Source organism: Taurulus bubalis (genome assembly GCF_910589615.1).
Source record: "Taurulus bubalis genome assembly, chromosome: 2".
Taxonomy (NCBI): Eukaryota; Metazoa; Chordata; class Actinopteri; order Perciformes; family Cottidae; genus Taurulus; species Taurulus bubalis.
The window spans coordinates 47,244,305-47,266,804 of NC_136590.1; the positions used below are offsets into that span (position 1 = coordinate 47,244,305).

Consider the following 22,500-nt stretch of genomic DNA (forward strand, 5'->3'; position numbering starts at 1 on the left):
ACCTGAGAGACTTGAGAACTGAGAGACCTGAGACCTGAGAGACTTGAGACCTGAGAGACTTGAGACCTGAGAGACCTGAGAGACCTGAGAGACTTGAGACCTGAGACCCCTGAGAGACTTGAGACCTGAGAGACCTGAGAGACCTGAGAGACTTGAGACCTGAGAGACCTGAGACCTGAGAGACTTGAGACCTGAGAGACTTGAGACCTGAGAGACTTGAGACCTGAGAGACCTGAGAGACTTGAGACCTGAGAAACTTGAAACCTGAGAGACTTGAGACCTGAGAGACCTGAGACCTGAGAGACTTGAGAACTGAGAGACCTGAGACCTGAGAGACTTGAGACCTGAGAGACTTGAGACCTGAGAGACTTGAGACCTGAGAGACCTGAGATACTTGAGACCTGAGTGACCTGAGACCTGAGAGACTTGAGACCTGAGAGACTTGAGACCTGAGAGACTTGAGACCTGAGAGACCTGAGAGACTTGAGACCTGAGAAACTTGAAACCTGAGAGACTTGAGACCTGAGAGACCTGAGACCTGAGAGACTTGAGAACTGAGAGACCTGAGACCTGAGAGACTTGAGACCTGAGAGACTTGAGACCTGAGAGACCTGAGAGACCTGAGAGACTTGAGACCTGAGACCCCTGAGAGACTTGAGACCTGAGAGACTTGAGACCTGAGAGACCTGAGAGACTTGAGACCTGAGAGACCTGAGAGACTTGAGACCTGAGAGACCTGAGAGACTTGAGACCTGAGAGACTTGAGACCTGAGACCTGAGAGACTTGAGACCTGAGATACCTGAGAGACTTGAGACCTGAGAGACTTGAGACCTGAGAGACCTGAGACCTAAGAGACTTGAGACCTGAGAGACTTGAGACCTGAGAGACTTGAGACCTGAGAGACTTGAGACCTGAGAGACCTGAGAGAATTGAGACTTGAGACCTGAGAGACTTGAGACCTGAGAGACCTGAGAGAATTGAGACTTGAGACCTGAGAGACTTGAGACCTGAGAGACCTGAGAGACTTGAGACCTGAGAGACTTGAGACCTGAGAGACCTGAGAGACCTGAGAGACTTGAGACTTGAGACCTGAGAGACTTGAGACCTGAGAGACCTGAGACCTGAGAGACTTGAGACCTGAGAGACTTGAGACCTGAGAGACTTGAGACCTGAGAGACCTGAGACCTGAGAGACTTGAGACCTGAGACCTGAGAGACCTGAGACCTGAGAGACCTGAGACCTGAGAGACTTGAGACCTGAGAGACCTGAGACCTGAGAGACTTGAGACCTAAGAGACCTGAGAGACCTGAGATACTTGAGACCTGAGACCCCTGAGAGACTTGAGACCTGAGAGACTTGAGACCTGAGAGACTTGAGACCTGAGAGACTTGAGACCTGAGAGACCTGAGACCTGAGAGACTTGAGACCTAAGAGACCTGAGAGACTTGAGACCTGAGAGACTTGAGACCTGAGAGACCTGATAGACCTGAGAGACCTGAGAGACTTGAGACCTGAGACCTGAGAGACTTGAGACCTGAGAGACCTGAGAGACTTGAGACCTGAGAGACCTGAGAGACTTGAGACCTGAGACCTGAGAGACTTGAGACCTGAGACCTGAGAGACTTGAGACCTGAGAGACCTGAGAGACTTGAGACCTGAGAGACCTGAGACCTGAGAGACTTGAGACCTGAGACCTGAGAGACTTGAGACCTGAGAGACTTGAGACCTGAGAGACTTGAGACCTGAGACCTGAGAGACTTGAGACCTGAGAGACTTGAGACCTGAGACCTGAGAGACTTGAGACCTGAGAGACTTGAGACCTGAGAGACTTGAGACCTGAGACCTGAGAGACTTGAGACCTGAGAGACTTGAGACCTGAGAGACTTGAGACCTGAGAGACTTGAGACCTGAGACCTGAGAGACTTGAGACCTGAGAGACTTGAGACCTGAGACCTGAGAGACTTGAGACCTGAGAGACTTGAGACTTGAGACCTGAGAGACTTGAGACCTGAGAGACTTGAGACCTGAGAGACTTGAGAGACCTGAGACCTGCAAAGCCGCCGCTTCACATCTCCACCTCATCCAACCAGACTTCATGCTCTAGTTCAAGACAACACAGACTGGACTTTTCTCTCTGAGTAAGAACAACTGAACAAGATCTAAAGCACTGATTGCTTTTGTATGAAGTTAATCAATTGCTGGCCTTTAAGCAACAAACTGAACATGACAAAAGAAGGAGTGGCTTGTCCCTCACAGGGACCCTTACTACTGAACATGACAAAAGAAGGAGGGGCTTGTCCCTCACAGGGACCCTTACTACTGAACATGACAAAAGAAGGAGTGGCTTGTCCCTCACAGGGACCCTTACTACTGAACATGACAAAAGAAGAAGTGGCTTGTCCCTCACAGGGACCCTTACTACTGAACATGACAAAAGAAGGAGGGGCTTGTCCCTCACAGGGACCCTTACTACTGAACATGACAAAAGAAGGAGGGGCTTGTCCCTCACAGGGACCCTTACTACTGAACATGACAAAAGAAGAAGTGGCTTGTCCCTCACAGGGACCCTTACTACTGAACATGACAAAAGAAGGAGTGGCTTGTCCCTCACAGGGACCCTTACTACTGAACATGACAAAAGAAGAAGTGGCTTGTCCCTCACAGGGACCCTTACTACTGAACATGACAAAAGAAGGAGTGGCTTGTCCCTCACAGGGACCCTTACTACTGAACATGACAAAAGAAGAAGTGGCTTGTCCCTCACAGGGACCCTTACTACTGAACATGACAAAAGAAGGAGGGGCTTGTCCCTCACAGGGACCCTTACTACTGAACATGACAAAAGAAGGAGGGGCTTGTCCCTCACAGGGACCCTTACTACTGAACAGACTGTTTATACTCTGTTGTTACACTAGTTTTTACTTCATCATTGAATTATTTGTTTAGTACCTGAAGTGAGACTTGTAGAAAGGGGGCGTGGTCGTGACGTACTGAGCTCCTAGATCAGCTGACTGAGAAGAAGAGTCTGGAGGACGAGTGGTGGACATCCTGCCTCCTGAGAGAGAGAGAGAGAGAGAGAGACAGAGAGAGAGAGAGACTCTTCTGTCACCTCTATGATACATGAATATAATACTACATAAATATATAGTACTTAAATATATGAATATATGGGGCGTTCAGGGAACCCGGAAGTGCATGTGGGCTCTGGGCCACTACAAGAAAGAACCCTGAACGTTGTTATTAATGGTGACGTATGAGGAGCGTGCCGACGCAGACCCCGTCCGGTCACGTGGTCCAGGGTCACCCCGCGCGGCCGTGGACCCGGAAGCGTCTGGACTCACCGGACCCGCGGGCCTTGTCCCACACCACGATGTGCACCCCGCCCTGCAGCGCCCTCCTCAGCAGACATGCGCAGACGCTGCCTGTCAGGCCCGCGCCGACGATCAGAACCCGGGACATGTCTGGGTCCGGGCTGTAACGGGACCGGGCTGTAACGGGACCGGGCTCTAACGGGACCGGGCTGTAGCGGGACCGGGCTGTAACGGGACCAGGTTCTGTCGAGTCCAGTCCGGCTCGTCTGTGGACCCGGAGAGGCAGAAGTCCGACACGCCCCCTGCGTTACAAAACAGAGGAGCGGAAACACAGAAGCTAACCGGAAGCAACACTGGACATCCGGCCGAGATTTTCACAATACATGTCGTTCCGTTTCACAAAACATCAACGTTATAAAAGCGTTCCTTTTCCCTTCGTCATATTAATTATTATAATTTTAATAATCCCCTTGAGTTCATCAGGTAGTACGAAGTATTTCCTCCTCCACTACAGTATATATATATATATATATATATATATATATATATATATATATATATATATATATATATATATATATATATATAGTGTATAAAATAAGATAATCCCTTATTCGTCCAGCAGTGATGTCATATAATAGCAGGATTACAGCAGCAGTGCACACAGACACAAATAAAAGATCAAGTAATATAAATATTTAACAAATTAAACCTCGCAACATTTGAAACACATATTGTATATATTTATATACGTTTACCTACTGGTACTACCTGTTTACACTCATGGATATGAATAGTTATATGTGTATTAATATATATATATATATATATATATATATATATATATATATATATATATATATATATATATTCTCCATTCTATCATTATTAATTATTAATTGTTTCCACTACATCCCTTCACTGGTGTATAATACTATTAATAATAATAATAATAATAATAATCTCCTTCACAATAAACTGTGTTCTGCTCTCTCTGTTCTCTTCTTGAAACTTCTTCTTGCACACGCTCTGTGTTTTATTAAAACATGGCACCGCAGATCGGCTCAACATATGAATGATAACTAAACAGAAGATGAGTTGTATTAATAAGTGGGATGCTAGAATGGATCAACATATTAATGTAAACCAAACAGAAGATGATTTTTATTAATAAGTAAACAGAAGATGAGTTCTTCAGGTTCACGTTAATGTACATGTGTAGTTCTGTGACGGATGCTTTTATTCTGGAGGCGAGTCTGTCTCGAGGTGAATTGACTTGAATCCTGAAATAAGAAACTTTTATTAAAGTTTTCATTTAGTTAATCCAGAACTTTGTTTTTATTGTGTTTTCTCTTTGTTTATGTTTTGAAGTTTCAGTTCTTGGACCAAAAACTGCGGATTTCTGCCATTTCCGGTCTCTTTCCGAGTGCTTCCGGTCTGTGTTTGTTATCTTCTGCTTCCGGTCTGCGTTGATTCGCTCAGAGAACAAACAGCTCAGCACGAACCGGACCTTCAGCGGACCAATCACAGAGGGGAACGCCCTCTGACGTCACCGCCAGTCTCTTCCCGTAAAACGTGTGATCTAAAGTCTAAAGATCATCTTGCAGACGGTGAGTGAGCTCCGCTTCTGGCACTGTTATTCATGTGTTATTCATGCGTTGTTCGTGCGTTATTCATGCACTGTTCATGCGTTACTACGTCTCTGGAATGTGAACAGAAGCTTTCTTTATTTTAAATTAAAAAGTTGATATTTTTCAGCTAGAAAAACGGAGAAAAACAGACCAAAAAAAATGAAGTAACATTATAACATTAGTTCATTATAACATTAGTTTATTATAACATCAGTTTATTATAACATCAGTTTATAACATTAGTTTATTATAACATCAGTTTATTATAACATCAGTTTATAACATTAGTTTGTAACATTAGTTTATTATAACATCAGTTTATAACATGAGTTCATTATAACATCAGTTTATTATAACATGAGTTCATTATAACATCAGTTTATTATAACATTAGTTTATTATAACATCAGTTTATTATAACATCAGTTTATAACATTAGTTTATTATAACATCAGTTTATTATAACATTAGTTTATTATAACATCAGTTTATTATAACATCAGTTTATAACATTAGTTTATTATAACATCAGTTTATTATAACATCAGTTTATTATAACATTAGTTTGTTATAACATCAGTTTATTATAACATCAGTTTATTATAACATTAATTTATTATAACATCAGTTTATTATAACATCAGTTTATTATAACATCAGTTTATTATAACATTAGTTTGTTATAACATCAGTTTATTATAACATCAGTTTATTATAACATTAGTTTATTATAACATCAGTTTATTATAACATTAGTTTATTATAACATCAGTTTATTATAACATCAGTTTATTATAACATCAGTTTATAACATTAGTTTATAACATTAGTTTATTATAACATCAGTTTATTATAACATCAGTTTAAAACATTAGTTTATAACATTAGTTTGTTATAACATCAGTTTATAACATTAGTTTATTATAACATTAGTTTATTATAACATCAGTTTATTATAACATTAGTTTATTATAACATCAGTTTATTATAACATCAGTTTATTATAACATTAGTTTATTATAACATCAGTTTATTATAACATTAGTTTATTATAACATCAGTTTATTATAACATCAGTTTATTATAACATTAGTTTATTATAACATCAGTTTATTATAACATTAGTTTATTATAACATCAGTTTATTATAACATCAGTTTATTATAACATCAGTTTATAACATTAGTTTATAACATTAGTTTATTATAACATCAGTTTATTATAACATCAGTTTATAACATTAGTTTATAACATTAGTTTATTATAACATCAGTTTATTATAACATCAGTTTAAAACATTAGTTTATAACATTAGTTTGTTATAACATCAGTTTATAACATTAGTTTATTATAACATTAGTTTATTATAACATCAGTTTATAACATTAGTTTATAACATCAGTTTATTATAACATTAGTTTATTATAACATCAGTTTATAACATTAGTTTATAACATCAGTTTATTATAACATTAGTTTATTATAACATCAGTTTATTATAACATCAGTTTATAACATTAGTTTATAACATTAGTTTATTATAACATCAGTTTATTATAACATCAGTTTAAAACATTAGTTTATAACATTAGTTTATTATAACATCAGTTTATTATAACATTAGTTTATTATAACATCAGTTTATTATAACATCAGTTTATAACATTAGTTTATAACATTAGTTTATTATAACATCAGTTTATTATAACATCAGTTTAAAACATTAGTTTATAACATTAGTTTATTATAACATCAGTTTATTATAACATTAGTTTATTATCACATCAGTTTTTTATAACATCAGTTTATAACATTAGTTTATAACATTAGTTTATTATAACATCAGTTTATAACAATAGTTCATTATAACATTAGTTTATAACATCAGTTTATTATAACATCAGTTTATTATAACATCAGTTTATAACATTAGTTTGTAACATCAGTTTATAGCATTAGTTTATAACTTTAGTTCATTATAACATTAGTTTATAACATCATTTTATTATAACATCAGTTTAATATAACATCAGTTTATAACATTAGTTCATAACATTAGTTCATTATAACATTAGTTTATAACATCATTTTATTATAACATCAGATTATAACATCAGTTTATAACATTAGTTTATAACATTAGTTCATTATAACATTAGTTTATAACATCATTTTATTATAACATCAGATTATAACATCAGTTTATAACATTAGTTTATAACATTAGTTCATTATAACATTAGTTTATAACATCATTTTATTATAACATCAGATTATAACATCAGTTTATAACATTAGTTTATAACAATAGTTCATTATAACATTAGTTCATTATAACATTAGTTTATTATAACATCAGTTTATTATAACATCAGTTTATAACATTAGTTTAAACATCAGTTTATAACATTAGTTTATTATAACATCAGTTTATAACATTAGTTTATAACATCAGTTTATTAGAAGATGGAAACAGAATAAAAACAGGAAACAGGAAGTGACGTCACCAAAACAAATCAATGAAATGATCTGAATTGATTTTCACGTTCTGCATCATGACAGAACAGAGTCTCCTTTCATTCATGAGACAAACACATGATCTTCATCACAGCATCACTGTTAGAGGGGGTGTGGTGTTGAGGACCCAAATGCACAGACGCAGCAGTTCAAGTTCCAAGGGCGGACTTTATTGCGATAAAACAAAACACAACGAATAGACAGACTAATACCAACGGTAATGTCCAGCGAACACAGGAGATCCACCTCCCCTGCTCCAGAGTCGGGAGGGCAACTCAACCGCTCTTGTGAAGGCTGCTCTTGAAGCACGCCGGACGGATTACGCTCCAAAGTCGGGAGGGCAACTCAACCGCTCTTGTGATCCACTCTCACCTGAAGAAGCAAACCAGACTGGAACTGGAACAACCCGACAAATGAGCCAGGTATGCAGTGGTCCCTAAATCACCTGCCGGTGATCAAGGCAATGCACAACAGCTGGGATGAAGGAGAGGGGCGTGGCAGTGGGCGGAAACCGGGGGTGGAGACTTACGAGCAGACAGGGAATCCAACAATCACATTACATCCAGAGGGGTTGTGTGACATCCAGAGGGGTTGTGTGACATCCAGAGGGGTTCTGTGACATCCAGAGAGGTTCTGTGACATCCAGAGGGGTTCTGTGACACCCAGAGGGGTTCTGTGACACCCAGAGGGGTTCTGTGACCTCCGGAGAGGTTCTGTGATCTCCGGAGAGGTTCTGCCAGAGGGGTTATGTGACATCCAGAGGGGTTCTGTGACCTCCGGAGAGGTTCTGCCAGAGGGGTTATGTGACATCCAGAGGGGTTCTGTGACCTCCAGAGAGGTTCTCTGACTTCCGGAGAGGTTCTGCCAGAGGGGTTCTGTGACATCCAGAGGGGTTCTGTGACCTCCAGAGAGGTTCTGTGACCTCCGGAGAGGTTCTGCCAGAGGGGTTCTGTGACATCCAGAGGGGTTCTGTGACATCCAGAAAGGTTATGTGACATCCAGAGGGGTTCTGTGACATCCAGAGAGGTTCTGTGACCTCCAGAGAGGTTCCACCAGAGGGGTTCTGTCACATCCAGAGGGGTTCTGTGACATCCAGAGAGGTTCTGTGACCTCCAGAGAGGTTTCGCTAGAAGGGTTCTGTGACATCCAGAGGGGTTGTGTGACATCCAGAGAGGTTATGTTACATCCAGAGGGGTTCTGTTACATCCAGAGAGGTTCTGTGACATCCAGAGGGGTTATGTGACATCCATAGGGGTTCTGTGACATCCAGAGAGGTTCTGTGACCTCCGGACAGGTTCTGCCAGAGGGGTTCTGTGACATCCAGAGGGGTTCTGTGACATCCAGAGAGGTTATGTGACATCCAGAGGGGTTCTGTGACATCCAGAGAGGTTATGTGACCTCCAGAGAGGTTCTGCCAGAGGGGTTCTGTGACATCCACAGGGGTTGTGTGACATCCAGAGAGGTTATGTGACATCCAGAGGGGTTATGTGACATCCAGAGAGGTTCTGTGACATCTACAGGGGTTCTGTGACATCCAGAGAGGTTCTGCCAGAGGGGTTCTGTGACATCCACAGGGTTGTGTGACATCCAGAGAGGTTATGTGACATCCAGAGGGGTTATGTGACATCCAGAGAGGTTCTGTGACATCTACAGGGGTTCTGTGACATCCAGAGAGGTTCTGTGACATCCAGAGAGGTTCTGCCAGAGGGGTTCTGTGACATCTACAGGGGTTCTGTGACATCCAGAGAGGTTCTGTGACATCCAGAGAGGTTCTGCCAGAGGGGTTCTGTGACATCCAGAGTGGTTCTGTGACATCCAAAGGGGTTCTGTGACATCCAGAGGTGTTATGTGACACCCATAGGGGTTCTGTGACCTCCAGAGAGGCTCTGCCAGAGGGGTTCTGTGACATCCAGAGGGGTTTTGTGACATCTAGAGAGGTTCTGTGACATCCAGAAGGGTTCTGTGACATCCAGAGAGGTTCTGCCAGAGAGGTTATGTGACATCCAGAGGGGTTCTGTTACATCCATAGGGGTTATGTGACATCCAGAGAGGTTCTGACAGAGGGGTTCTGTGACATCCAGAGTGGTTCTGTGACATCCAAAGGGGTTATGTGACATCCAGAGGGGTTATGTGACATCCATAGGGGTTCTGTGACATCCAGAGAGGTTCTGTGACCTCCAGAGAGGTTCTGCCAGAGGGGTTCTGTGACATCCAGAGGGGTTCTGTGACATCCAGAGGGGTTCTGTTACATCCAGAGGGGTTCTGTGAAATCCAGAGGTGTTATGTGACATCCATAGGGGTTCTGTGACTTCCAGAGAGGTTCTGCCAGAGGGGTTCTGTGACATCCAGAGGGGTTCTGTGACATCCAGAGAGGTTCTGTGACCTCCAGAGAGGTTCTGCCAGAGGGGTTCTGTGACATCCAGAGGGGATCTGTGACATCCAGAGAGGTTCTGTGACATCCAGAGGGGTTCTGTGACATCAAGAGAGGGTCTGTGACATCCAGAGGGGTTCTGTGACATCCAGAGAGGTTCTGTGACATCCAGAGGAGTTCTGTGACATCCAGAGAGGGTCTGTGACATCCAGAGGGGTTCTGTGACATCCAGAGAGGGTCTGTGACATCCAGAGGGGTTCTGTGACATCAAGAGAGGGTCTGTGACATCCAGAGGGGTTCTGTGACATCCAGAGGGGTTCTGTGACATCCAGAGAGGTTCCGCCAGAGGGGTTCTGTGACATCCAGAGAGGTTCTGTGACATCCAGAGGGGTTCTGTGACATCCAGAGAGGTTCTGTGACATCCAGAGAGGTTCTGCCAGAGGGGTTCTGTGACATCCAGAGAGTTTCTGTGACATCCAGAGGGGTTCTGTGACATCAAGAGAGGGTCTGTGACATCCAGAGAGTTTCTGTGACATCCAGAGGGGTTCTGTGACATCAAGAGAGGGTCTGTGACATCCAGAGGGGTTCTGTGACATCCAGAGAGGTTCCGCCAGAGGGGTTCTGTGACATCCAGAGAGGTTCTGTGACATCCAGAGGTGTTATGTGACATCCAGAGAGTTCTGTGACATCCAGAGGTGTTATGTGACATCCAGAGGTGTTATGTGACATCCAGAGAGTTCTGTGACATCCAGAGGTGTTATGTGACATCCAGAGGTGTTATGTGACATCCAGAGGGGTTCTGTGACATCCAGAGAGGTTCTGCCAGAGGGGTTCTGTGACATCCAGAGAGGTTCTGTGACATCCAGAGTAGAGGAAAGTAAAGGTCAGTAGAGGTCAGTAGAGGTCAGTAGAGGACAGTAAAGGTCAGTAGAAGACAGTATAGGACAGTAGAGGACAGTAAAGGTCAGTAGAGGACAGTAGAGGAAAGTAAAGGTCAGTAAAGGTCAGTAGAGGAAAGTAGAGGACAGTAAAGGTCAGTAGAGGACAGTAGAGGACAGTAGAGGACAGTAAAGGTCAGTAGAGGACAGTAGAGGAAAGTATAGGACAGTAAAGGTCAGTAGAGGAAAGTAAAGGTCAGTAAAGGTCAGTAGAGGAAACTAGAGGACAGTAAAGGTCAGTAGAGGACAGTAGAGGACAGTAAAGGTCAGTAGAGGACAGTAGAGGAAAGTATAGGACAGTAAAGGTCAGTAGAGGAAAGTAGAGGAAAGTAAAGGTCAGTAAAGGTCAGTAGAGGAAACTAGAGGACAGTAAAGGTCAGTAGAGGACAGTAGAGGAAAGTAAAGGTCAGTAAAGGTCAGTAGAGGAAACTAGAGGACAGTAAAGGTCAGTAGAGGACAGTAGAGGACAGTAGAGGAAAGTAGAGGTCAGTTAAAATGAAAGACGTTGGACTCGTCTGGTTTCTGTGAACTCACTTTTCTTCACCCGGCTGAGGTTCATCTTGTGACCGATGATGTCGCTTCCCTTTTACGGTCATGTGACCGGAGTCAGGTTTCAGGTTTCAGATGTGTTTGGGACACAGTGAGAGGGTGGGAAGTCACAGTGTCATGAAGTCTCCAATAAGTCTCCACTGTGTGTGTGTGTGTGTGTGTGTGTGTGTGTGTGTGTGTGTGTGTGTGTGTGTGTGTGTGTGTGTGTGTGTGTGTGTGTGTGTGTGTGTGTGTGACAGACCATGCTGTGTGTAGTGGTGTGTGTGTTGGGACTCTCAGGTCTCGTCAGCACCGGGCCGACGGTCCTGAGACGCTATGATGAACCGCACCAGGACCTGGACCCTGAAGTGCACATGAACATCGTGAGTACACAGCTCAAGTTTCCTGTGAGCAAACAAAGACATAAATACACACATATAGATGTATATATATATATTATATATATATATACATCTATATGTGTGTGCATATATTTATGTACATGTGTATTCGTGTCAGACGGAGATCATCCGCTGGTGGGGTTACCCTGCAGAGGAGCACGAGGTCCTGACGGAGGACGACTACATCCTGATGGTCAACAGGATCCCACATGGACTCAAGCAGGCAGGATCTACAGGGTCCACAGGGTCCACAGGGTCCACAGGGCCTGGAGGCCCGAGGCCGGCCGTCTTCCTGCAGCACGGCCTCCTGGCCGCAGGCAGCAACTGGGTCACCAACCTGCCGGCCTCCAGTCTGGGCTTCGTGCTCGCCGACGCCGGCTACGACGTCTGGATCGGAAACAGCCGAGGAAACACCTGGTCCAGGAGGCACCGGACCCTGAGCCCGGACCAGGACGACTTCTGGAGGTTCAGGTACACACACCTGTTCTGTGATTATCTCCAGGCTCAGAAGGTTCATGTATATATCTATATTTAACATGTATTGTGTGTCTGTAGTTATGATGAAATGGCTCTGAAGGATCTACCAGCTGCTGTAAACCACATCCTGAAGGTGACGGGTCAGGACCAGATCTACTACATCGGACACTCTCAGGGAACCACTATAGGTAACACACACACACACGCACGCACGCATGCACACACGCACACACACACACACTATGTCTCTCTCTAGGCTCGTTTTATTTTGAAAATCTAAGGTTCTAGCTGGAATGTTTCCTGTCTTTGATGACATCACTCTGACACGTCTCTCTGCCTCTTTTTTCCCAGCATTCATAGCGTTCTCTACGCTGCCGGAACTGGCCAGTAAGATCAAGCTGTTCATCGGTTTAGCTCCGGTGGCGACCGTCTGTTTCACCACCAGCGCCATGACCAAACTGTCCGACCTGCCCGACCCCCTCATCTGGGTAACGAGCGCTAACCACAGGACTCGCTAACGAGCGCTAACCGCATGACCCGCTAACGAGCACTAACCACATGACCCGCGAACGAGCGCTAACCACATGACCTGCTAATGAGCGCTAACCACATGACCCGCTAACGAGCGCTAACCACATGACCCGCTAACGAGCGATAACCACATGACCCGCGAACGAGCGCTAACCACATGACCTGCTAATGAGCACTAACCACATGACCTGCGAATGAGCGCTAACCACATGACCTGCTAACGAGCGCTAACCACATGACCCGCTAAAGAGCGATAACCACATGACCCGCTAACGAGCTGCCATCACATGACCCGATCATTGATTGATTGATCTTCTTGCATCGTTATCAGGGCGTGTTTGGGAGGCGGGACTTCCTGCCTCAGAGTCACATGATCCAGTGGTTTGCGGAGAACGTGTGTGCGAAGCAGCTGCTCAGCGAGTTGTGTGGGAACCTGTTCTTCGTCCTCTGCGGCTTCGACGAGAAAAACCTCAACAGGGTTCCTATTGAAAACATGTATTCAGATTATGGATTATTGGATTATTAAATTATTAGACTGTTGATTATTAATTGACTGAGTCGTTTGTTTCCAGACTCGTATTCCAGTCTACACTGAACACTGTCCTGCTGGGACCTCAGTCCAGAACATGGTCCACTGGGCCCAGGTACACACACACACACACACACACACACACACACACACACACACACACACACTCACTCACTCACTCACTCACTCACTCACTCACTCACTCACTCTCTCTAACGTGTGCTGTCTTCAGGGCGTTAATGGAGGGAAGCTCAGTGCCTTTGACTTCGGCGCAGCAGGAAACATGAAGCACTACAACCAGGTGAGGCTGTCTCATGTAGAGGGTTTGGTTCTGTCCCTCTGTGTCATGTAAAGGGTTTGGGTCTATCCCTCTGTCACATGTAGAGGGTTTGGTGCTGTGTCTGTCTCATGTAAAGGGTTTGGGTCTATCCCTCTGTCACATGTAGATGGTTTGGTTCTGTCCCTTTGTCTTATGTAGAGAGTTTGGTTCTGTCCCTCTGTCTCATGTAAAGGATTTGGTTCTGTCACATGTAGAGGAGTTGGTTCTGTGTCTGTCTCATGTAGAGGGTTTGGTTCTGTGTCTGTCTCATGTAGAGGGTTTGGTTCTGTCCCTCTGTCACATGTAGTGGGTTTGGTGCTGTGTCTGTCTCATGTAGAGGGTTTGGTTATGTCCCTCTGTCACATGTAGATGGTTTGGTTCTGTCCCTCTGTCACATGTAGTGGGTTTGGTGCTGTGTCTGTCTCATGTAGAGGGGTTGGTTCTGTGTCTGTCTCATGTAGAGGGGTTGGTTCTGTGTCTGTCTCATGTAGAGGGGTTGGTTCTGTCCCTCTATCTCATGTAGAGGGTTTGGTTCTGTCCTTCTGTCACATGTAGTGGGTTTGGTGCTGTGTCTGTCTCATGTAGAGGGTTTGGTTCTGTCCCTCTGTCACATGTAGAGGGTTTGGTTCTGTGTCTCTGTCTCATGTAGAGGGGTTGGTTCTGTGTCTGTCTCATGTAGAGAGTTTGGTTCTGTGTCTGTCTCATGTAGAGTGTTGGTTCTGTGTCTCTGTCTCATGTAGAGGGGTTGGTTCTGTGTCTGTCTCATGTAGAGGGGTTGGTTCTGTGTCTGTCTCTTGTAGAGGGGTTGGTTCTGTGTCTCTGTCTCATGTAGAGGGGTTGGTTCTGTGTCTGTCTCTTGTAGAGGGGTTGGTTCTCTGTCCCTGTCTCATGTAGAGGGGTTGGTTCTGTGTCTATCTCATGTAGAGGGGTTGGTTCTGTGTCTGTCTCATGTAGAGGGGTTGGTTCTGTGTCTATCTCATGTAGAGGGGTTGGTTCTGTGTCTGTCTCTTGTAGAGGGGTTGGTTCTGTGTCTGTCTCTTGTAGAGGGGTTGGTTCTGTGTCTCTGTCTCATGTAGAGGGGTTGGTTCTGTGTCTGTCTCATGTAGAGGGGTTGGTTCTGTGTATGTCTCTTGTAGAGGGGTTGGTTCTCTGTCTCTGTCTCATGTAGAGGGGTTGGTTCTGTGTCTATCTCATGTAGAGGGGTTGGTTCTGTGTCTGTCTCATGTAGAGGGGTTGGTTCTGTGTCTATCTCATGTAGAGGGTTTGGTTCTGTGTCTGTCTCTTGTAGAGGGTTTGGTTCTGTGTCTGTCTCTTGTAGAGGGTTTGGTTCTGTGTCTGTCTCGTGTAGAGGGGTTGGTTCTGTGTCTGTCTCTTGTAGAGGGTTTGGTTCTGTGTCTGTCTCTTGTAGAGAGTTTGGTTCTGTGTCTGTCTCTTGTAGAGGGTTTGGTTCTGTGTCTGTCTCTTGTAGAGGGGTTGGTTCTGTGTCTCTGTCTCATGTAGAGGGGTTGGTTCTGTGTCTGTCTCATGTAGAGGGGTTGGTTCTGTGTATGTCTCTTGTAGAGGGGTTGGTTCTCTGTCTCTGTCTCATGTAGAGGGGTTGGTTCTGTGTCTGTCTCATGTAGAGGGGTTGGTTCTGTGTCTATCTCATGTAGAGGGGTTGGTTCTGTGTCTGTCTCTTGTAGAGGGTTTGGTTCTGTGTCTGTCTTTTGTAGAGGGTTTGGTTCTGTGTCTGTCTCATGTAGAGGGGTTGGTTCTGTGTCTGTCTCTTGTAGAGAGTTTGGTTCTGTGTCTGTCTCTTGTAGAGGGGTTGGTTCTGTGTCTGTCTCTTGTAGAGAGTTTGGTTCTGTGTCTGTCTCTTGTAGAGGGGTTGGTTCTGTGTCTCTGTCTCTTGTAGAGAGTTTGGTTCTGTGTCTCTGTCTCTTGTAGAGAGGTTGGTTCTGTGTCTGTCTCTTGTAGAGGGTTTGGTTCTGTGTCTGTCTTTTGTAGAGGGTTTGGTTCTGTGTCTGTCTCATGTAGAGGGGTTGGTTCTGTGTCTGTCTCTTGTAGAGGGTTTGGTTCTGTGTCTGTCTCTTGTAGAGGGTTTGGTTCTGTGTCTGTCTCTTGTAGAGGGGTTGGTTCTGTGTCTGTCTCTTGTAGAGGGGTTGGTTCTGTGTCTGTCTCTTGTAGAGGGGTTGGTTCTGTGTCTATCTCATGTAGAGGGGTTGGTTCTGTGTCTGTCTCTTGTAGAGAGTTTGGTTCTGTGTCTGTCTCTTGTAGAGGGGTTGGTTCTGTGTCTCTGTCTCATGTAGAGGGGTTGGTTCTGTGTCTGTCTCTTGTAGAGGGGTTGGTTCTGTGTCTGTCTCTTGTAGAGGGGTTGGTTCTGTGTCTGTCTCTTGTAGAGGGGTTGGTTCTGTGTCTCTGTCTCATGTAGAGGGGTTTGGTTCTGTGGAGGGTTTGAGTCTCAGACATGTTGACCCTTTATGATCCCTTTAGTAAGTCTCAGGGAATTACCCACAATGCATAGCAATGTGACGTTAAACACGCAGTTACCATGGAGATGTAAACAAAGAGACACGTGATAGAATACCTTTACTCTACAACATTACGGATTAAAGATGGAACATAAACACATGAAATCAGAGGAATGAGCAGAGATTATATTTATAATATTTATTTACATTCATCAAACATAAAATAAATACACGCTTGTACACAATATGTTTTATGTATTCACGTGATGTGTTGCAGCAAAGTGCTGTCATTCATATTCACACCATCAAGCCCTGAAGCCTCACCTCTGTGTACTTCCTGTCCGTGTACTTCCTGTCCGTGTACTTCCTGTCCGTGTACTTCCTGCCCGTGTACTTCCTGCCTGTGTACTTCCTGTCCGTGTACTTCCTGCCCGTGTACTTCCTGCCTGTGTACTACTTGTCCGTGTACTTCCTGCCTGTGTACTTCCTGTCCGTGTACTTCCTGCCCGTGTACTTCCTGCCTGTGTACTTCCTGTCCGTGTACTTCCTGCCCGTGTACTTCCTGCCTGTGTACTTCCTGTCCGTGTACTTCCTGCCTGTGTACTTCCTGTCCGTGTCTGTCCGTCCGTGTACTTCCTGTCTATCTGTGTACTTCCTGTCCGTCCGTGTACTTCCTGTCCGTCCCTCAGTCCACTCCCCCTCCGTACCGCGTCCAGGACATGAAGGTTCCCACCGCTCTGTTCTCGGGGGGACACGATACGCTGGCGGACCCAAAAGACTTGGCGGTGCTGCTCACGCAGGTGAGTCCTGATGAGGAAGAGTCATGTGTTCATTCATGGTGACGACCTGTCTGCCTGCCTCTCAGGTGTCTAACCTGTCTGTCTGCCTCTCAGGTGTCTAACCTGTCTGTCTGCCTCTCAGGTGTCTAACCTGTCTGTCTGCCTCTCAGGTGTCTAACCTGTCTGTCTGCCTCTCAGGTGTCTAACCTGGTCTTCCATCAGAACATTGAGCACTGGAATCATCTGGACTTCATCTGGGGACTTGATGCTCCTCAGCAGATGTTTCCCTCCATCCTAAAGCTGCTGCAGCAATGAGAGAGAGAGAGAGAATCTGAATAATTCCTGTTATTTCTCATTAAAGCACCATATGACCAGAGCTTTCTACGCTGTTTTCTTCTCTTCGGTTTCCCGCCACAAACAAACTGACTCTTATTTTGAAAATTCTGTGAAGAAACCCAGTGAATCTGCTGAGAGCTCAACTTTGTATTCGTTGTTTTTAGCAACATTGGCACGTTAGCATCACCAAATATTGATAAAATAAAAAACATTGATTTGTTTGATGTTAATTAAGTAAAAGACCTGTCAATCAACAGCAGCATCCAATCACAAGGCTTGATTTGTGGTGGGTGAAGCTAAACCTTTATTTAGTCTTTCAAATGTTCTGTTTTTCATTTCTGCTCAATAAGAATCAGATTTGATTAAACTCATAAACACAATAACAGGTTTTATTAATAGTTTATTTTGAAATAAAAAGCTGAACGGCATAAGATGACCAAATTACACTTTTATCTACAAACACACATACAAAGTTCAGATTGTTTTATTCACCTTCTGACACTTTTACAGCTTTGGTATATTTGTTCAATCTGAAAGAGTATTTGTGCTAAGCTAGGCTAACGTTGTTTTAATAAAGGGTCAACAGTAAGTCTAGAAATCTGAATCCTCGGTCTCAAGCCATCTGTCCGTCACCGAGTCTTCTTCAGCATGGAGACGATCTTCTGGAACTTTAGTCTGGTGGCGATGTCCAGCGGGGTTTCTCCATCCTGGAGGAGGAGGATGAGGAAGAGGAGGAAGAGGAGGAGATTACAAGATGGAGGAGGTCAGATGTCTCATCATATTGAGGCAGCTGATTTGAGTCGTGGTGCGTTTGTGAACGTACGTTATTTTGGACTTTGGTGTCGGCGTTCCTCTCCAGCAGCAAAGGAACCAGACGGTGACTTTTCTTCTGACAGATGTAATGAAGGGCTGTGTTTCCCTTCTGCACACACACACACATATATATATATCTAATTATATACATGTATATATATATATAATTATATACATGTATAATGTACATTTAATGTATGAAACATTACAGATCAAACAGTAACGTGAGTTTAGTAGAAAGAGAACTGTTAGAAGGTGTGTTCATCCAGTAAAACCAGTTTAAAAATCATTTTAAACTGTACTCAAAAAGTACACTAACACGTAAAGATGAAGTGGCTAAATACCGTTAGCATGAGGTTTAATACCTTAAGCACGAGGCTAAATACCGTTAGTACGAGGTTTAATACCTTAAGCACAAGGCTAAATACCGTTAGCACGAGGCTAAATACCGTTAGCACCAGGTTAAATAACGTTAGCACGAGGCTAAATACCGTTAGCACAAGGTTTAATACTTCAAGCATGAGGCTAAATACCATTAGCACCAGGTTAAATACCTTAAGCATGAGGCTAAATACTATTAGCAAGAGGTTTAATACCTCAAGCACAAGGCTAAATACCATTAGCACCAGGTTAAATACCTTAAGCACAAGGCTAAATACCATTAGCACAAGGCTAAACACCATTAGCACCAGGTTAAATAACGTTAGCATGCGGTTGAATACCATTAGCACCAGGTTAACTCCCTTAGCACGAAGCTAACTCCCGTTAGCACAAGGCTAAATACCATTAGCCCGAAGCTAACTGATGTTTTACTCACGTAGTCCACAGCATCGATGTTCACGTTGGTACTCAGCATCATCTTCATCAAAGACACACTCTTCCTCTGTTTCTGTAACTACACACATGTATGAACTTATTGATTATCAGTAACAAGTTATGTAAAAAAAAAAAATAATAAAAAAATTATATATATATATATATATATATATATAAACTATTATATACAGTGAGGAAGTAGCCCAGCGGCAGGATGGGGTAGGGTTATACATTATATATGTTTATACATTATATATATATATTATATATTATATACCATGAGGAAGTAGCCCAGCAGCAGGATGGGTTAGGGTTATACATTATACATTATATATGTTTATACATTATATATATTATATATTATATACCATGAGAAAGTAGCCCAGCAGCAGGATGGGCATCAGGATGGAGATCATGAGATACTCCAGCAGAGAGAAACTTCTCTTGGAGACGTAATGGAGACACGTCCTCTGTTTCTGAGACACAGAGACACTTTACGTTAGACATCCTCATTGGTCAGGTATACACACACACACACACACACACACACACACACACACACCTCATTGGTCAGGTATACACACACACACCTCATTGGTCAGGTATACACACACACACACCTCATTGGTCAGGTATACACACACACCTCATTGGTCAGGTATATACACACACACCTCATTGGCCAGGTATATACACACACCTCATTGGTCAGGTATATACACACACACCTCATTGGTCAGGTATATACACACACACCTCATTGGCCAGGTATATACACACACCTCATTGGTCAGGTATATACACACACCTCATTGGTCAGGTATATACACACACCTCATTGGTCAGGTATATACACACACCTCATTGGTCAGGTATATACACACACCTCATTGGTCAGGTATATACACACACACCTCATTGGCCAGGTATATACACACACCTCATTGGTCAGGTATATACACACACACCTCATTGGTCAGGTATATACACACACACCTCATTGGTCAGGTATATACACACACCTCATTGGTCAGGTATATACACACACCTCATTGGTCAGGTATATACACACACACCTCATTGGCCAGGTATATACACACACCTCATTGGTCAGGTATATACACACACACACCTCATTGGTCAGGTATACACACACACCTCATTGGTCAGGTATACACACACACACCTCATTGGTCAGGTATACACACACACACCTCATTGGTCAGGTATACACACACACACACACACCTCATTGGTCAGGTATACACACACACCTCATTGGTCAGGTATATACACACACACCTCATTGGCCAGGTATACACACACACACCTCATTGGTCAGGTATACACACACACACACCTCATTGGTCAGGTATACACACACACACCTCATTGGTCAGGTATACACACACACACACCTCATTGGTCAGGTATACACACACACACACCTCATTGGTCAGGTATACACACACACCTCATTGGTCAGGTATATATACACACACCTCATTGGCCAGGTATACACACACACACCTCATTGGTCAGGTATACACACACACACCTCATTGGTCAGGTATACACACACACACACCTCATTGGTCAGGTATACACACACACACACCTCATTGGTCAGGTATACACACACACACACCTCATTGGTCAGGTATACACACACACACCTCATTGGTCAGGTATATACACACACACCTCATTGGCCAGGTATACACACACACACCTCATTGGTCAGGTATATACACACACACCTCATTGGTCAGGTATATACACACACACCTCATTGGTCAGGTATATACACACCTCATTGGTCAGGTATATACACACACACCTCATTGGTCAGGTGGACATCCGCCCCGTTGTCCAGCAGGTACCGGATGGCCCTCAGGTTGCCGTGGCGACAGGCCGCAATGAGGGGCGTGTCCCCGTTGTGCCGGTCCTGAAGGTCCAGCCGCTCGCCGTCGTCTCTGAGGAGGCGGTACAGAGCGTGGACGTCTCCATCGTACGCCGACTGGCAGGCCGGCTGGGAGCAAGAGGAGGAAGATGTTTCATCATCTTCTCATCAAACGGGGGAAATGAACCTGGTATGTAGATAGATATGTATATATATGTATATGTATGTGTATAGATATGTATATGTAAATGTACATATGTATATGTTTATGTATAGAAATGTATATATATGTATAGATATGTATATGTTTATGTATAGATATGTATATGTATGTGTATAGATATGTATATATGTTTATGTTTTTTTATAGATATGTATATGTATGTATATGTATATATATATATATATATATATATATATATATATATATATATATATATGTACTTTTGGTTCTTTTATACTTTTACGTATTTTTACATGAAGTTCTTTTCAATCAATCTAAATAAATTCTTCAGACTATCGGGATTTAATATTATGATTAATATGTTTTATGTGAGTGAGTGAGTGTGTGTGTGTGTGTGAGTGTGAGTGTGTGTGTGTGTGTGTGAGTGTGTGTGTGTGTGTGTGTGAGTGTGTGTGTGTGTGTGTGTGTGGCGGTTTGCTGGCTGGTGACGTCAGCAGGTAAATGTTTCCCAACTGAAGCTCTGAAGCTGAAACTTCAACACAAACCGGAAGCTGAACTTCAACACAACCCGGAAGTGAGCAGGTGAAAGCGGAGCCTGGACGCCTGGAGGAAAGAGTGAGGCTGAAGAGAGAAGAGTAGTTTCTTACCTCCGAGTACACGAGCCCCATGGCGGACACACCTGCACGGACAGCCCGGAACCCTCACCTGCAACACTTCCGGAACGACTTTTCAGAATAAGAGCCTGCTGAAGGAGAGATTACTGTTTTGTGTTGATTTTCATTAAATAATTGAAAATGATTCAACTGGAAATATTATGAATGATGAACAAATAACACAGAAAAACAAGTCTTTTGTTTATGTTTGTGGATTAAAATGTTTTATTTTGTAGTCTTTACTTCCTGCGTCTGTAATCACGTGCACAAGATGGTTGAAAATAAACTTTCTCTACTGTTTACTCTCCTTGACTTTTATTTTGTCGTTTTGGATCTTTAAACTTCCGCCTTCTTCAAACTAAAGCCACAACTCAGAGGAAGCCTCTCATACTTCTATGTATTCATTCATATGCATTTATTAATGTATTAATTCATTCATATATATGTATGTATTCATATATATTAATTCATGTATTCATTAATATATGCATTTATTGATGTATTCATGCATTAATATAAATGTATGTATTCATATATGCATTTATTAATGTATGCATGCATATATGTATGTATTCATACATATATTTATCCTTTCATATATGCATTTATTAATGTATTGTAACACCTCATTAGTATAGTGAATAAAACACCTCATTAGTATAGTGAATAAAACACCTCATTAGTGAATAAAACACCTCATTAGTATAGTGAACAAAACACCTCATTAGTGAATAAAACACCTCATTAGTGAATAAAACACCTCATTAGTATAGTGAATAAAACACCTCATTAGTATAGTGAATAAAACACCTCATTAGTGAATAAAACACCTCATTAGTGAATAAAACACCTCATTAGTATAGTGAACAAAACACCTCATTAGTGAACAAAACACCTCATTAGTGAATAAAACACCTCATTAGTATAGTGAATACAACACCTCATTAGTATAGTGAACAAAACACCTCATTAGTGAATAAAACACCTCATTAGTGAATAAAACACCTCATTA

General features: G+C 43.0%; 3 protein-coding genes across 5 annotated transcripts in view; 1 reads left to right on the forward strand and 2 right to left on the reverse strand.

Annotated features, from left to right (window-relative positions):
• Positions 1-3,613, reverse strand: part of rnls (renalase, FAD-dependent amine oxidase) — a 6,356-nt gene extending 2,743 nt beyond the window's left edge. The window contains exons 1-2 of one of the 2 annotated variants that reach the window (XM_079237582.1): positions 3,343-3,613; positions 2,993-3,056 (exon numbers count right to left, since the gene is read on the reverse strand). In XM_079237582.1, coding sequence (XP_079093708.1) covers positions 2,993-3,056; positions 3,343-3,460 — 182 coding nt within the window. In that variant the 5' untranslated portion in view covers positions 3,461-3,613. Of the gene's footprint in view, positions 1-2,950; positions 3,057-3,342 lie in introns of both variants that reach the window. The other variant, XM_079237581.1, reaches the window with a different exon arrangement.
• Positions 3,614-7,531: 3,918 nt separating this feature from the next.
• lipf (lipase, gastric) lies at positions 7,532-17,159 on the forward strand. 2 transcript variants are annotated; one of them, XR_013771240.1, is made up of 10 exons: positions 7,532-7,882; positions 11,558-11,680; positions 11,817-12,169; positions 12,254-12,363; positions 12,527-12,663; positions 13,038-13,201; positions 13,279-13,350; positions 13,468-13,536; positions 16,694-16,804; positions 16,982-17,008. XR_013771240.1 is itself a non-coding variant. In XM_079237575.1 (10 exons), exons 1-10 carry the CDS (start codon positions 7,874-7,876, stop codon positions 17,096-17,098), a joined length of 1,248 nt encoding a protein of 415 aa, XP_079093701.1. In that variant the 5' UTR covers positions 7,532-7,873; the 3' UTR covers positions 17,099-17,159. The 2 variants fall into 2 exon arrangements, 1 of the variants encoding a protein (XP_079093701.1); XM_079237575.1 differs by having other exon boundaries at positions 13,038-13,184; positions 16,982-17,159.
• Positions 17,160-17,502: 343 nt separating this feature from the next.
• ankrd22 (ankyrin repeat domain 22) lies at positions 17,503-21,530 on the reverse strand. The gene is made up of 6 exons (XM_079237590.1): positions 21,483-21,530; positions 20,589-20,780; positions 19,117-19,224; positions 18,750-18,827; positions 17,943-18,041; positions 17,503-17,826 (listed from the first exon to the last, which is right to left on the reverse strand). Exons 1-6 carry the CDS (start codon positions 21,501-21,503, stop codon positions 17,749-17,751), a joined length of 576 nt encoding a protein of 191 aa, XP_079093716.1. The 5' UTR covers positions 21,504-21,530; the 3' UTR covers positions 17,503-17,748.
• Positions 21,531-22,500: the final 970 nt, after the last annotated feature.